Source organism: Micropterus dolomieu, linkage group LG08 (assembly GCF_021292245.1).
Source record: "Micropterus dolomieu isolate WLL.071019.BEF.003 ecotype Adirondacks linkage group LG08, ASM2129224v1, whole genome shotgun sequence".
NCBI lineage: Eukaryota > Metazoa > Chordata > Actinopteri > Centrarchiformes > Centrarchidae > Micropterus > Micropterus dolomieu.
The window spans coordinates 20,683,735-20,701,578 of record NC_060157.1 but is presented as its reverse complement, the minus strand read 5'-3'; the positions used below and the strand labels follow the sequence as shown (position 1 = coordinate 20,701,578).

The window sequence follows — 17,844 nt, the reverse complement described above, 5'->3', positions numbered from 1 at the left end:
GGCTGGAAATCTCCCGATGAATCTGAGATGTCTCCGCTGTCAAGACTGCTCACATCGCTCTCAGCCTCCAATGTCACTTTCAAGGCATAATTACACAAGTTGTGTTGATTAGTATGAGAAGCAATTACGCTGGCTTTCCGCCGCAAATGGAGAATGTGATGGCTCTTGATTGACAGGAAGCATCCTGGCTCTAATAAGTAAATGACTATGGTAATTCAGGTACTGAGACCCTTTGATTTGTCAGCATCTTTCTAATTTTTGTGATATCCTCTGCTTTTAATGAACATGAATTTGATTGAATCCCCCTTCATTTCCCCCTCTCCCTGCACCCGTCTGCCTGTCTCTCTCCCTCTCTGACCAGCAAGTGCTCTCATATGCTCACGCTTTCAGAGCTATCCCTAACAATCTTGCTGCCGATGCTGAATTATTTGTCTCTGAATGAATCCAGTGTGTAAATATAATAAAAATAATAAAAAAGAAAGAAATGAACAACTAGCTATTTTAGTACACTATTGAAAATGCTTTTTAGAACATCATGCTTTCACAAGTGTGGAAATCAGAGGAAAAATTGTTTGTAATTGACACTTTGGGGAACATTTTTTTCTCCTTTTATCTGGCTTCCCAGTAAGTTATTAGCTGTTAATTTGTCGGCAAGCTCCCCTACAGCGCCAGATATTTGTTCAAATGCTGGGATCCCCTCAGTGCATTTGTAACTACACTTCTGAAAATGCTGCCCTGTCTAATTATGTAATATAATACTGCCTTTTAGGCAAGTTTCTTTTAATTGAATAATATTTGCTCTAGCTAAGAGTGGGCCATTGGAGCAGCAATTCTTAAAATGGCTCTCTATACTGTGTATTTTTACATAGTATAGAGAGCTAATTTAAGTATTGCTGTTCTAATACTGTGTATTTTATAAAGTATAGAGAGCTGTTTTAGTAGTGCTGTTCTTATTCTACTATAAAATGTAGGGCCTGCAGTCTACTCATTTTATAAATACACCGTTAAATACACACTGTTGTAGAGCTAAAGCTTTTACACCAAGATCTGTGTATTTTAGATATTTAAATTATGGCCAAACATTTGAATAATGCTGAAATTTGATTGGCCCAACCCTCAGTCTCATATTTCTTTCTTTGTTAACCAGAGTTGGCCTAATCAAGTAATTCCCTGTTTGTCTCAGTAACCCCCTATAGAGTCATACATGCATAAATATAATAAAATAATTTGCTCTTGCACTCCCTAGCCCAGCTGTAATTTATATGGATTGAATGAGTGCTGCATTGTGGAAAAGCACAAGTGGACCAAATGCTCGTTTGTCACCTCTAATAAATGTTGGAATGTAAATTATGAAGTTATGCTTCAGATGTAAATGCACTTTATTCCACTCCTTTAATGTAAACAGCCCACTCCAATACATTAAGGGGGTGGGGGGGCAGAGGGGGATTTGACTTGGAATTTTGACTGTTTTCACAATCAATAATAAACACAAAAGAGCCTAGATGGGTAACGTTATAACATATCTGTAGTCGGGTTCATAAATTATTGCATGAAAGCAGGCTTGTACACCCAAAATGTAAATACATTAATGTTATTAATAATGTAGTGACTAATAGTTCTATCAAGACTGTAATAGCAGTTTAATGGAATATGACAGCAAGAATGTATTACACTTCTTACATTTAGACGGGACCTCACATGACATTTATCAGGGATTTCTGAAACAATTTTTTTGATTATTTTGTTAAGTTAATTGCTTCTTTTCCCCCCAACCTCTTCTCTGGGAGAGGGGCAAAAAACTGGTAATGGATATTAATTAATATGTGTCAGTTTTCTGGGTTTGATTAAAAATAATGAAAGCAAAATGCTAATGGGATTTCAGAGTTTCTCTGTGTGTGGCGCCCTGAGATTGTGGCTTTATCTGGTGAATCTGAAAAAAAGAGATAGCGGGCTACTCTAGACCAAAATGAAAGTGACAGAATACAGAAACGCAAAAATAGAGTACTTAAGTGAAAATTTTGCAGTCTAATTAGCCCAACTTTAGATGTGTGATACAGAGGTGCATTGGCAGTATATTGTAAAGTTTTCAGTGTGTTTTTGTAATGAAAAGTTGAGACCGTCTTGCAATTCATCTCTTCGTCTCAGAATGACGTTATCCTCACCTGCAGCTGAAGGAGTTTTGTTTCTGAATGAAAGAAGAAACGCTTGAATCATTTCTGACAAGTTGCTGTCTTGACAAGTTGTTCTGCGGGCTACTGTGATGTGTTTCTTATATGTGACTGCTTTCCAGAAAGAGGATATATGGACCTGTTTTTCAGAAAGATTACAAAGCCTATATGTGTTTTGTTTTTTTTAAAGTGGTTTTTGGCCTTTCATTTAAATGAGACGTTCCTCATGCTTCTTTAAAATCGAGCTACACATCACTTGGCACTGATTATAGCGAGACGTCTATGCCTTCATCTATAGTCCACTACAGTCAGCATGGAGAAACTCTTGCCAAGACTTCTTTGTGTCTGTATGCAGTCTTCAGCAGAAAGAGGCCTTTTAAAAGCTATCATTAAGGTGGGGCACAAGTGTAGACCAGCAGCGAAAGAGAGGCTGGCACAGTAAAAAAGCAACCGTAGCCACTGGCACAACTGACAATTATCCAACACCTGGACCGGCTCCCCTCCCTGGTATGTGCGTCAAGACTGTCGACTTCTTGTTAATGCAGTGATTAACAGGAAGATTGCATTTGTTTTCCTGTGTAGCTCTCTTGGCAGCAGTACTTTGTTTTCTCTTTGATTAAAATAGTAGATGGATGAATGTATTGTGGCTCTGTCATGAATTTCAAAAAGAAAGGGTGAGAATGAGATGACGGAAATGTAATCGATTTAAGCTAGTCTGAGGCCTTATTGTCATTTCCAGAGTGTGTTTACTGTAGAATTCGGGATTTTTAGGGAGGTATTAATGGCCTGCAATCCTGTAGAAAAAGCTACAGTTGGTTGCCAAATATGACTCTGTATCATATTTTTGTACGTCTCCCCTTACTACTCCCGGTATCTCCTTGTTATTTACTGTAACTATACGTGACTTGCCTGCTGTCCGTCCCTCTTCACATACATAGGACTACGTCATGGTTTTCTCCCCTTCCATACTGTGTGGAAAGTGGTATTAGGTATCATGGGGACGAGAAAAGGGGAAGTGAAGGGGCTTCGTCAAACAGCCTGTATTTTTGAAACGCAGAGTGGCATTGTCATGTGTTTTCTGTGTCAAGGTCGGCAGAAAATGTCAGAACAGGTGTGCGTCTGCTGCTGAGCTGCTTGCCAACTCAGCCCCTTCGCTGTAACACGCCACCCCGTGTGACATTATAGTGGTTCACTGTGGGTTGTCTCCTCTCCTCTTTCTTTTGGAGGAGCCTGGTAAAACATGTATTTTTCCCTGTTGCCACGTGAGTTGACGTAGAGTTCAGATGGGTGTTGACGCCTAAACTTTGACCACTGCCTCTCACTGTAGTCACAAAAAGTATGGGTGCTGTGCAGGAGTGACGTGCAACATTCCTTTCCTTTTTTTTTGTTCAGTTTTGGTGTTTTGATCTGATTTTAAATCTTCGCATTTTAGGGGACATTATTTTGAAGAGGGAAGCCTGTGTCTTTAAATAAATGATTGCTCATGGCCCTCTTAGGAAGAATACAGTACAATAAGTGACTCTTTAGAAGCAATATATAACAGGGATGTTAAATACATTTTTGAAAAATGTATGTGGCATGTAAAGAAATAACCTAAATGTACAAACTTTTCATTTAAGGCAGATGGATGGATTTGTCACGTTTGTTTCTAGCAAACATGTTGTAAAACCTGAAAAATCTGTTTGAACTTCTCAGAAGAGGTGGATTATGTTTAGGTGTGGCATGTATAAACCGGTATAAACCGAATGTCATACGTGCTTTTGTCATTTTATGACATTTTATAACCAGTAAAATCTCCAGTCTGTTACCTCACTGGTTGAGAAAGGTTGAAATAAAGAATTATTATTTGATCTGACAAGCTGTCGTGTTTGTATCCTCTCTGGCATCGGGGTTAAACGAGAAAAAAGAACTGCTACTTATGTGACCCTGATGAGTGGTGTTTTCTGATGCCGTCAGCGGCGCACACTTTTTATGCTTATCCTCCTCTCGAGGTTAAATTCTTACTGGCAGTTTGGAAGCCTCCAGAAAAGGAGAATTAGCCAACATTTTTCTTTGTCACTTAGTGTGATCAGGAACAGACTCTGCCTGCTCTGTTTTACCAAAACCAAACGATGGTCTACTGCTTTACTCCCCCATTTGATGGTGATTTCAGTCTTGACTTATCTGCCGCTGTAGACGTGTGGCCCATTGTCTTGGCAAGTGTGTCTAAATGTTTCTGACAGGTCTCGGTGAAAGACAGGCCACAAGGGTAAACTGCCAGGCTTTTCTCCCCCCTCTCTTTGACTCCACCTGTACCACCCCTGACCAGTAGATGGCGATGTTAATCTTCTCTGGCTCCGCTCCTGCCTCCATGCGTCTCCCTTAACACTAACTCCTCTCCCTCTCTCTGTGGCACCCGGTGAGGAAAGAGGGGTCTCACCCCGTGTGGAGGGTCATGCCACCAATTCCTGGCCCCCTTTGAAGACCATGAAATTGCTGATCCAAGACGCACGATTAGTGCATACAGCCTATTGACTGGAGAAGGGTTGACGCCCGATTATAATGTCACTGGAATGTCACAATCTGTCTGGTTGTCTTTGTGAGCGCACTCTCATCCGGTGGCACAGTGTACCCAAGAAGGAATAATTTGATCAATAAAAGGACACCTCTCTTTCTCTATTGTCACTGGCCTCTCTATTCTAGTTTTATTAGTCAATTTGGCAGGCTGGCAGAACGGCACGCAAAACTGACGCCAACTCACTGCGTCTTCACCCAAGCTCCCTGCTTTATTTGCCTATCGCAGTGGTTCACTTGTAGTTGCTTTGCTGTGTGTGTATGTGTATTGCAGGGTGTATGTGTGTCTTTGGGTGGGTGCCGCTTCAGTGAGAGGAGCAGTTTGGATCAACAAAGGAGGATAGGCTTGTCACTCTAAGTTGCTTGTGACGGAAGCGGCTCTTCTTGTGACACCACAACACAACTTCTGTGGCGTGTCGCTCGGACACAAGCTTCACGTTGTTTGCTGCTGGTGCCGCTTGCATTTTGCCTCAATCAACTAATTGAATGTGAAAGGCTTGCGGGCCTTGATGATATGAAGGACAACACACAGAGCAGTGGCGGTTTTAAGAAAAGGCTTTGTGTTTGTTGATGTCACTGTGGCTGGTTGCTTGTGTTTCTGTTCACAAAAGAGCTTTAGACAGATTCATTCAGATCCAGTTATTGTGGCTAAAAATGTATCATTCATAATGTAAATGTTTGTTTTTATTGACCTCTGTGCATTTTGAATGAAGAGAAGTATGTAATTTAAGTTTTATGAAATTCAAGTGAGCAGCCAATGAAGAGTGACTAAAGTTTTTCCATATATTTTATGTCTCAATTTTGAACTTACTTTAAATTACTTATAGTAACACATGTATAAATCACTTTTACACTTAACCCGATTTTTTGTACCTTCCACTGTGTCTGGCAATGGTCATCTAAAAAGCACATGAAGCGGCTTGCCACAAAATGCCGTCATTGACATTCACCTCACTATAGTTTTTGTAAATTTAAAAAATGGTGCACAATATGAAACTGAAATAACATTTTTATTTTAAGAAAATTAGTCACTAAGCAAAGATCAATGACCAAAGTTTATATACAGTTTTATATTTGTATTATTTAAAAAAAAAATCATATATTTGATGTCTAATTTTTCAACACAATGTTTTTTATACGCAACACATTTCAAAACCAAACTATAACCACACTCTTTTAGTAAATTCCGCTGTTCTGAACTTTCATCGTGAACACTCTCATGTTAAGTAACACTCATTCCACATACCTAAAAGCACACGAAGCTGCTTGTCACAGAATGTCATCATTGACTGTAAAAGAGGGAAAAAAATAGAAGAAAAGCTTTGAATTACAGGAAAGAGGCACTGCATTAAAGAACAAAGGAGATCGATGGCAGTACATTAAATTTTATGCGAATGGAAAAAAAAAATCAACTAATTAAAATTGATTACTCCTGCTTTGTAAATGTGTTTCTGAATTAAATTATTGTATGAAAACATTTTGACCAATCGAGGAGCTGAGGAAGTATCCATTACTGGATTGCAGCTGAGAAGGGGCTGGATTGTTTTGTGGTGGCTAAGTAGTTTGTTGTGCTCCACTGTGACTCCCCTCTTGCACCCCCCACAGCTAAAGTGCCATGGGTTAATATCTGATGACCCTCATCTCTCAGAGCAGCTCCAGACTCATGGTTTGGGCCTTTTACCTGAATTAAAAGGAATTTGTGGGCTATATAAGTATTTGTGTCCAAAGTGGGTGAAAGTGAGGTGTCACTGACGGAGTCACTGCTCTTTAGTCATCGGGGCTCTCAGGGCCCCGCTGGGGATGTCCTTATCCAAACAGTCATCTGTCTCGCTAGTTAAGCAAGGGCAACCCCAGGCAGCGCGGCTGGCAGTTACACATTAAGACATGTCAGACTCGGCTTTATATCGTGTCTCTCAAGCTACTTTTGAGTTGGCTGGATGCCACATGTTTCGATCTCACAAGAATAAACAAAATGCTTCATGTTGTTGTTGTTGTTAACCATTGAACCATTTCTTCACACTTTAGCCTGTTAATCCAGCTTTTAAAAGAGGAAGAACTACAACCTGTAAAAACACACATCACACTTGTTGAGCTTATTCTCAAGATTCATATCATAACTTAAATGTACAATATGAAGGTAGTGAAGCAATCGCATGACATGACCATGCATACCCAGCACATTGAATCATAAAATATGTGACTGTAGTTTTTAAAATTTTATATCATAGTAAAAATTGCTTTCTGGATCTCCAGCAGAGAATGGGGGAAAGGAGCCAGGTAACATTTCTTTTTCTGTGATAGCCTTAGTGTAGTTCTTATGACTGTAATATCACTATTTATGTGTACTCTGCACAGTTTTTACAGTTTGATAGTGTCCTCGCTGGATCAAATGTACTTTAACCCCTAGTGTTTCTTACCGCTGCACCTACTCAACTTTTCCATGTTTGTGTGTTTTGATGACAGAGCTCTGATAGGGAAATGCTGCTGAATGGAAAGTTTGGTCTGTACATGCAGTGGTCTTGAAAAAAGCTTGATTTCCGTCCACCACCCCACCCCCCCTTTACAAAAATTGCATAATGTGCTTTTGATGTCACGATTGTAGCCTTGCCCATGGCTCTAAAACTGACACTGATACAGCGCTGTATGTTATTTTTAAACCTTTGCAAAGCAAATGTCAATGAAGTTTTCCATGACCCTTTTTCATCTATTGAAATGTTGACTCTGACCTTTTAAAATTTCAAAAGTTACCATCATTCGATAAAGATTGACCACATTCAGACAGTATAAGACACAGAAAACCAACCCACTGTATTTACTCTTTTACTTACTGCACCGTTTTAACAAATGTAATAGTATGTAAGTACTAAAACAGAGCTTAGACTCAGAGTTTTAGTCAGGAGAAGAAGAAAAAAAGCGTTCCACCAGTACTACTTTTTATCAGATTTTACTGATGCTGAGTTTTAGTAATGGTTCTTCTTTTAATTTTCTCACTTTGTCACTTCTCTGAAAAGCAAAGAAGGCAAGACACAAAAAGTATTTTTGTACAGTCATTGTCAGAATGGTTCAGCTACAGCAGGGCCGTAGAATCTTAAACGAGTGTGCATGTGAAGGTTAGCCAAATGATCGGGTCTGCACCTCACTTCCTGATCTCTCAGGGTCAGTAATTTCCTATAGCTCCCCCCATGAGGCCTCCACTGAAGGTCACATTAAGGTGGGTAAGATGTCACAATTAGAAGGGCATTTAAAGCTGCTCTTTTAAAAAGATTAAAAAGCACTGTTGGCCACATCAAGCAGTCAAGCGACTGAAGGAAATACAGTAATTGCATTAAAACTTCATTCCTTTCTGACGGGGCTCTGGTATCAGAAAGGTATTGGGTTAAGTCATTTAAGACAGCTGCCCCTGATAGCAAATCATCCATGAAAGCACCAAATTAATATAGAGCTTCATTTTTTGCCGTTCTCACTTTCTCTTGCTTTTGGTCCTCCAAACGTGTGTTTGGGGGGAAATTTGAGACTAGTCTAACACAATTTTTTTTCATGTCTATCAGTCTGTTATTATATCAGGGGCACTTCTCCACAAATGTACAGGCCAGGGCAATTTGGAATGAATTGATTCACACTGAGACTGAATCCTATACTTACTAATGATTTCCTTTTAGCCCCTCCATTGCACCCCCCCACCCAACTTCTAGTTGTATCATGCCCTCTGAATGTCCTCATTGTTGCAGATAAAATGTGTACGTATACCTTTTTGTGGAATAGATGACATAGATTAAGGAGTTGCTAAATGCATGGAAATTTAATGTTCTGTAAAAAAAAAAAAAGAATTAAGAAGTACATGTGACTTGACTTCCTACTTTTGAATCACCTTTTTATGCAGTGTTTTGCTCCACGAAACCACGACACTTTGGATAGGAAATGAAGTTTAGGTAAACCCTGGGTTGCTAAAATGTGTAGTATTTGAATAAAAATTTCTGTAAGTTGATTCAGAAGCCGCGCAGAGTTCAAGAACATGCAGTGAACCTTTTTAAGAAAAGAAAGTCACAGTTGCAAACACTGCATTTTTACCTTTATAACACTTTCAGTTCGGAGTGATTGTTAGTCAACTGGTGGTTTGGGTTGGCCTGAATAATTAAGTTGAGTCTCGAGTCTTTTTTTGTGAGGTGTCATTTTCATCTGTTGTGGTTTAAATGTTGTTTATTTCAAATACTGAAACTTGCTGTAACTTCAAATACTGAAACCAGCCAAAAGAAAAGTTCGTAAGGTATACAGTGCATCACAGTTTCACCATAGAACGTCTGAATTTTCCAACTGCTCAGATCCGGAAACCCCATAATGCACACCTGCAAAATATCCATAGGGCTTACTGTATAGTATAGTTAATTGCCATTACTAGTTAAAGCAAAAATATACAACTGGTTACATGGATTCCCTCAGGCATCCAACCATGTGGTTCGAACATAATTGGATTTCAACCTCATTTCTCACAATTCAAGGTATCACAATTGTAATTTTCAGACAAGTGCAGTGCAAAGTCTTGTCCAATCCAAACTCAATAACACTGCTGTAATCTTGTCCGTTCATCAACTTCACTCTCTTTAAGTGTGTTGGTTAATGTTATCTCTTCCTGTGATTGAGTTTTCGCCTCTTTTTCGGCTTTACCTGACACTTTAGTGGTTATCTGGTTTGCAAAGATTATTGCTCTAAACATGAAGCACTTTGGTGCATTAGCAGTCAACGCTTTACAAGAAGCTTTACAAACAAGCCTAACTGTTTTGGTTTTAACCAAAAAGGATTCACTAGTTTACCAAACAGAAGGAAATGCACCATTTTTTATTTGTAGTTATTTATATTGCCAACCCAAATGTGCTTTGTACTGTTATCCATCTTACCCCCCTAAAAGCCCAGTTGTGTGCTACCCAACACTGTAACTGGGATGATCTGTAAGTCAATAACAAGACAAGACTGAAACCTGTGCAATGTGGTTATAATTGATTGAGATGTCTGGATGGAACTTGTGCAAAGCATCTATGTCATCTGCTAAGAAGTGCACTTTTCTGCTCCCTGAAGATCTCCCACTATAGTTTTAACCAAATTGACATTTGCCTCATTAGTGTGCCGAGCTGAGCTAGCTGCAGTCCTCACTAACATGTCATACTTATACCTATTAACATTGATACAATTTTCTTGTCAATGTTGTGCTATCGAAATTTTAAGCGAACGTAAACAAGGTTTGCTCATTCAGCATATTTTTCCGCTATTAGGTCATTACCTCCCACAGGGCCTGCATCACTCTTATTTACTGGAATAAATATTAGAATATTAGATTTTAGTGTGTTTGTTAACTCTGATTTCTGCCTTTAGCACAAGTAGTCTTGTTGGCTCCCTGACATGAACAAGAAGAGCTTTGCCAAGAGCAGCATGATTTTGTCTTGTTATCAAAGGGATATTTTCTCTGTGTTTTGACTGTATCTTTTGGCCCAGAACACGAGTTGGGGGTTCACCATGCAAATGGTTTAATCTGCTTGTCACAATGAAGGTTCCGGGTGACTGACTTTAATAAGCCCTCAGCATATAGAGATACAGGAAGTTCCATAGCCTTTGCGTAACCTTTATGTACATGAAGGTCACAGTAGTGTCACAGTGAAATGGTAGATTAGTGTCTAAATAAATAGTGCCAGCCTCTCTTGGGATGAATCTGGTACATATTGGCATTTATCTCACAGTAACTTTACAGTATAGTATTATACTGCTGCAGGTCTGTGGATGCTGCATGGTATTTTCATGTGTGCACCTAATTAAACTAAAAGAGTTAAGTAACTTTTGAGCTTATTCTTAGTCCTTTAGTCTTAACCAGTTCCATAAAGTTGACCGTGCTGGGATCCTCTACTGTACTGTGTGTTTGTCACAGAAATCTAGCTCTTTGCACTGCCTCCCTGCCACACCTACCCCTTGGACAAGTTTAAACTGCAATTATTTTGGATTGAAACGGGTTCATAGTATATGCAATGCATTACCCAAAACGAATTACCACTGGCAGGGCGCTCAATCACTTTGTATCTTTCAACACTAAGAGAAAAGAAGAGTAATCAAAACCTTTCAACCTATTAGAGGGATGACTTTTACAATTGAATCACAGGGACCACAGGTGCGATAATAAGTCATCTAAACCTCCCCTCCAGTGTGTTTCCCCTTTCTCTGTGTTCTTACATATTTATCTATTTTAGGAGGCGCCACTTCATGGCGCCCACTTCAAATTTATGTTTTAATGCCATTTGAGGAAGATTTTTTTTCTCCCTCCAATTCTTGGAAATGCATACTGGGGTGGAAAATTAAGGTGCATCTCGAAGGAAAACATAATAGAATCGATGAACGCAGTGCACTTAAAACTACTGATGTTCTGATGCTATTTAACGTTCTAGTGCATTAACGTTTCAAGTCATTACAACATTCAGGCTGGGTGATTTGATCATGGCAGGTTTTTAACTGGAAGAATTACAGAAGTTTTCAGCCTAGGATTCTCAAGTTATTAGATACAAATGATCACCTCTGCATTAAGTATAGATTTTCTTCCACTGCGCACTTAAGAATGGAAGTTTGTCTTTAAGAGGGTAATAGCAAATTAAGCTCCATACTCCATTTGTCCAGCACTCTTGATGGGCTAATTTTATAACTGCTGATTTGGTCATTCCCCACATTTAGCTGGAAAGTGGTCAGGTGGTCTCCTCACTGCTGAGTGTGGGGGCTTAGAAACAACTATCAAATGGAATCCATTTATGTTTTTGGTTTTTGTTTTTTTGGGGGTCTGGACTTGTAACGAGCCTTTTTTTCTTAAAGAAGGTCTAGACTGTTGTTTGTACTGTTAAAAGCATCACTTTCCTGCAGACCTTCTTTCTCTCGCATTATCTCATTATGAGGAATTAAATCACATTTGTCTCTTCCCAGATTACCACTGCTATAAAATTTCTACAGAACCCAAAAGTGCGTCAGAGTCCCTTGGCCACCAGAAAAGCCTTCTTGAAGAAAAAAGGTGAGAGACGTTTGATTAACTCTTTTATGTTTTATGTTTATGTTGTTTTATGTTGAATGCCAGGCAGGAAGCCTTGAAAAATACTATACATAAATACTATATGTATATATATATAGGAAAGAAATGTATGTAAATGTATTATGCATATTTGTTTGTTTACAAAATGTGGTTGGCCAGAGATGCACACACTGTGTCTTTATTTGGGTAAGATTGGTCTATAAGGGTCAAAGGTCATGGCTGTAGCTCTTTGCCCTGGGGGGGGTCTAACAGGGGGTCGATTCAGCTTCAGAGTGCATGATTCAGGCCCTGTGAATAAATGACGCACCAGTTGGGATGCTCCTTTGGGTTCAGGAAAATTAATATTGACAAACTCCCTCTGCATTTTCAATGGAATTATCAATATTGCCTTCCAGCATTTTAACCCTTTTACTTAATTTAACTGTTATCGTAAATTTGAGGCATGACAGAGGGAGGTTTTCTAAGCAGGGATGGTGGAAATGTTTGCTGGCTCTTCAGTTTCTTTGCAATTCATTGAGATTATTTCTGACACATGGCAGAATATTGTTTGCGCAATAAAACTTGCAAAAAGCTTTATTGCTCTGAACTCATTTAAGTTGGTTCAATATAATACGTCGTGGAAATGTGCAGTGTTATGCCATGTATTTGTTACAGTCGGCCTATGGCTGAGCAATGACAATATGCACAGAGAGAGTATGTGGCTTTACCTCAGATAAACTCTTTGCGGGGAGTATTTTTGTTTCAGTTCTTCACAAAACAGTTCTGTACCTAGGGGACTGTACCTCTGCCATGCTGGGGGACTTTGCCTCCAGCATTAGACTAGCCAAACAGTGAAAAGTGAGCCTAAAAGCTCCATGACAGGGGAAGGTAACCTGAAACCAAATCCATGGTTGCCTGCTGCTACTACACACATCTCATGTGGCTCTAATGACTCTTGATATCTTTTGAAATTTCTTTGTCTTTGCGTCTCATTATTGACAACTAAGGCATGTTCACAATCTACTGCTGGTTTTTCTCAAATGTAATAAGGCCTCATCAATACCAAATGATGTCATACTACGCCACGTTTTCTTTTCTGCTTTGTTGTAAACTCCTCAGAGCTCCTCTATCCAAAATGGTTTGCTCTTACTGCACTTTAAGTCCATGAAATATGTATGACGCTTTAATGCAGATTTATTTTGGAAAGTCGGTTCCACTGTAGATCTAAACAGGAACCCTCAATTTGCATAAGGACATTGATCTCTAGGAGAGAGAGGGTAAAGATGAGAGAAAGTAGAGCAATGAAACATTAAGCACAAAGTATGTTAGAGTAGCACTCTGCAGCGTGATAACTCTTGACTTGTATGGTATAGTCCTACAACAGTGAACCTGGAAATCTTGTACCTGAGTTGTTTTAGGAAAGTAATTTGCTAAACCCTATACTTCAGTAGACCAGTTTTAGTATTGTTCTTTCGATTCCTCTTCAACGCACTAATTTTAATCTTAGAGCAGTATTTATAAATGCTTATGTTACAGGAAATTGTGTCAGGAAAAGGCTAATTTAAGCAGCATCTTCAACATTTGTATAGTAATTATCTGAGTGTCATTTTGTACACAGCTAAGTTCTAGGAAAGGTATGCATCAGAATTCTTGAAATGATAAATCATGAGTGAAATTTATGTCATACAGTAGGGATGCACCGAATGTTTGGCCACCGAAATTAATCGGCCGAAAATTGTGAAAAAAGCACTTTCGGTGTTTGGCCTAACAAGTCAAAAGACTGAAAAAATTTACCGAACAATTAAGTTGACATGTCGGCATTGTGGAAGGATGTGAAGTGAAGAAGTGTCTGAGAAAGACATAAAAATTGCCGTTTGCAGACACTGTTCTGCTGAATTGTCTCCTAGCACATCCACTCCATCTGAGGCTGACTTCTTAGAAAAGGCAACAAATGGTCTGAACCACTTTGAGTGTTTCTGTCACACATATATGAGAAGACAATTGAGCTAGCTGCACCTACATTTGGAGTGCACATGTATTCTAGCCTTTATGGCAAATCCACTGAAACGGACCAGAGCAAGCTGACAGGCAGGTTAGTGACTTTATCCTGTCATTTTCTGTCTTTACAAAGAAAAGTGTTGCAGAGAGTCCTACCTGAAGAGATCCTATGAAGTGTTCATGTTGCACAATACGAGAACCACATACAGCATTTATCAAATTGGGTCAGATATGATGAATTTAGCGTGAGGGTACACATGACAACGTCTGGTTTTCAAAATAAGGTGAGGTGTCTATACAGTATGGAAATAAGATTAAGTGGATTATAATCACAGAAAGTATAAAACATATTACATGTGTACATTAAAAGTAAATGGACATGTAATGCCCCCCCCCATTGTCTCTCTAAATCCTGTGGGAGTAAAAAACACATTTTGACTATTTATTTTATTCAGTTCTCACAGTTCCCCTGTTTCTGTACCTAGTATGTATTGTCCTCTCAACCTTCTGACCTAGAAACTCAATCATCCTCCTCCTCCCACAGCCGCTACAGCAAATGTGTCAGTCTTAATTTCTAATACAGTTTAATGTCATATTTATGTAAATACTTCCGGATTTTACTCTTTATTAACAGCCAGAAATGTCAAAGCACACATAAAATGAAACAATACCATCTCCCAGTAGAGTGGAATTTAAATTGGATTCCTCTTGCTGCCAGTACTTACGCTGGACAGCTGATGAAGGGGAAAATAGGGCCCACTTTGATTGCATGTTGCAGAATCTTTACACAATAATCTCGCTCGTGCATATTATTTCCCTGCACATTTGTACCCTAATCTGCACTGAAGGATGCCTCTCTGGTTACATCTCCTTTTCTTCCAAAGAGATCCTAATAGCCTGGTTTATTTCAATATTCATTGAAAAATATAATTTTCTGTTTTCCTTCAACTGTCAATTTCAGGGTATGAATTGGCAATTATGCAGTCCAATATATCTAGCTGCCCTTCTTGAGTCCTTGTTGAATAAACTGGCTGAAATATTGAAACTTTGTCACTTAGATAGTAATATAAATCAAGATTTAGACCCAGCGATGTTGTTTTTTCTTTCTTTTGCGGGGGAGTGGGGAAATGAATTGCATCTTGCAGCCACCTTGAAGCAATTTTGCTTCACTTGTTCCTTGCCAAGATCAAGTAAATTTTATTGTTTGACTGAAATATAATGTGCTACAGTCTCATCTAGTGAATTGTGCCACCTATGTCCTTTACAATTAACAGATGTAACAACTAAAGAGCGTTGGGTCCCATTTTGGCACCACCATTTAGCCCAGACAATTAGCAGTTACACACATAATTACCAAAAAAATCGAATTCTCAGGACAAAGTCAACAGCATTTTCCAGCTCTCAACATGTCACTTTGACCGTGGCCCCTAAACTGACATCACTTAGCCGCTCCCAGATTACCAAACTGTGTGCAATTTGTCTGGGAAACACAGAGAGTACACATACATTGTTGCATTATAAGTAAATTCAGCATGTGAAAACAGTCACAGTACATTTTCAGTGAGACATACATGATGGCTTGACTTATTTCTTTTTTATGCCGTCCCAGTTGTTATTGAGTTGAATAAATAATGCTAATAGATTTCACCCTGAGTAGAGGGCCAGTGATCGAGGGTCACGGGGAACACAGGTAGGATGTTGGTCTATTACCATACCTGGTATGAAGGTAAGGATAAGGTTCATCATCCCAGATATTAATAGGATGCTGTTTATAAGTGGGGTTGTGTGACTCACCTCTCGGACAAAAATGACAATGACCAAGGCCTGCATAGAAGGTAAAGGGATTGATGTGGTTATAAATTACTCCACGGCGCCACCTAGCCTAGGCCTTGCCTACTTTGTCATCAGTACAAGGCGATAAAGCAGGGAAATGAGAGCAGAGTCACCTTTTTTAATACATAAATGAATACTCTATGAGAGTGGTCATTATTTAGGGCATGCTATTTTCAAGCAGTTGTACCGAACCAAATGACATGTAGAATCTCCCTCGCCGGCAGAGTTCGAAACAGGTTGAAGATGCACTCGACTTCTTAATAACCCATTGACCCCCATCTAGTTATGACTCCTGCCATGGGTTTTTTTCTAAATTCGATATTCAAAATGTAAGTAATTTTCACCCAAGGGCAACTTCATAATTCAGGCCTTGGAGGACAGTGAAAAAGGCATTCACCTTTTACCACCTAAAATATTTTAGTAAGCAATTTTTATAATTGGCTGTCCGGCCTAGGTGTTGACCCATAAAGTCCAGAAGTGCCAGAATTGGAGAAATGGATTTAATGTAAGAGCCTTGCTGCCTCTTTGCCCTTAAAAAATACCCAGAGAATATGAGCCACTGAAAATAGAGCTGTAAATAACCTGACGAGCAATGGGTTTTCCTTTAAATAAATACCGATCAGGTTTATGTTGAAAGACAATAGAAAACGTAGCCCAGATATGCAGTTTACAGTATTTATAGCTGTAATATCGAGGTGCCAGCACCGTAATTTCATGCCCCAATGAGAATGGCAAGGTCAAAGCAAATGCTTTGGCTGAGCATCTGCTAATACGGTGACTCATAAACAGGCACTGCGTGTATCAGGTGCACCAAATAATACAGTATAATGAAATACAGAATAGCTTTCCATTATTGTTCTTTTTTATGGTGTCGTCATTAGGTGTAATTTATGTCTTAAAAAATTCATCTCCCCACAGGTCGATCTGAAATGGGGGTCCAGGGGTCATTCCACAGGTTTTGGAACCCATAATAAATTTCACAGTCCTTTTTTGTCTTTTCCTTTTATATGTAAAACTCACTTTCACCTTGTTCCCTTTTCTTTTGGATCTGAGGGCTCTTTCATTTGCTGTTGTCTTCCCCTCAACAGCGAATAGATCAGAGCATACAACACAACTTAGCAAGCTGTAATTTGACTAGAAAACAACTTTAGGAATTTACATGTATTTTTATTTTGATGCAAGGTAAAAAAAAACAAAACAAAAAAAAACTTGCTGCATAAACAACATCAAACATGTGAACAGCCATTAAGATGTACATACATTAAGCTTGATAGCAGCTGAAATGTAGATTTTCTTTAAGAAGACTTAACATTTCAAGGTGAAAGGAGAGAAAAAAAAAAGAAGCATGTTTTATTTCTTCTCATTTGGTGAAACTGAGATCCTTGCGTGTCTCACTCAATAGTCTGCCACCGTGTAGTCTGCTGTGGTCAGATGAATCAGGAGTCCAGGGACACATTATTGCTTATTTGACAGTGCAGTCTGACTGCACAAACTCAGCACATGGCACTCACCACTTCCTGGCACTCAGGACCTGCTGTAGACTACAGGCCGGCCAATATTTGCCTTCAATTATTCAACAATTTTCATGGCCATTTGAAGTCCTCAGAGCATTTAAATAGGTGACGGGAGGGACCTCCTCTTGGCGTAAGCTGTGTGGTACATTATCAAAGGATTTTGGGGATAGGTTAAAGTGGGATTTCAACCTGCTATTCTGATTTGACTCACAATTAAGCCACTTAACCAGATACTCAAATGGGAGGAATCAATTGATCTCAAAAGGTTTTGGTTATAATATCTTATGCACCTTAAGAAATGGAAATTTCTGCTTGTGTACATGTTTACACAGTTTATGTTATTAATACTACACATGGGTGTTACTTTATGCTTCTCTTGTAAAGGTCGCTGTGGAAGTCAGAACCAGAGACATAATGATCTGGCACTGTGCAGTTACTATTAATGAAAACGTCAAGCAGTCTCTTGAAACACTGCAACTGAACCCTTTCCAATTGCTCTATTTCTCTCAAAGGATGGAAGAAGCTTATTCTGAGCTTGTGTAAATTCTCTAAATCCTGAGGGAATAGTTCAAGTAAAAGGCTCTCTTACAAAGGGGATTTTTAGTCGATAAGCCAAGGAAATGGCTAAAAGAAGTAATGGCAAAATGTTAGTGAGAGACACCCACTTAGGCTACAATGAGCAAAACACAACCTAATAATATGTACTATAGGGCTGATTTTTCCTCATAAGGTAAACCATGCTCATCAATAT

The 17,844-nt window shown here is 39.1% G+C and overlaps 1 protein-coding gene across 3 annotated transcripts in view; it reads left to right on the top strand.

Annotated features, from left to right (window-relative positions):
• Window positions 1-17,844, top strand: part of pex14 (peroxisomal biogenesis factor 14) — a 51,653-nt gene that overhangs the window by 8,172 nt on the left and 25,637 nt on the right. For all 3 annotated transcript variants that reach the window (XM_046056937.1, XM_046056936.1, XM_046056938.1), the window contains exon 3: window positions 11,667-11,751. In XM_046056937.1, the coding sequence (XP_045912893.1) occupies window positions 11,667-11,751 (85 nt within the window). The remainder of the gene's footprint in view (window positions 1-11,666; window positions 11,752-17,844) is intronic.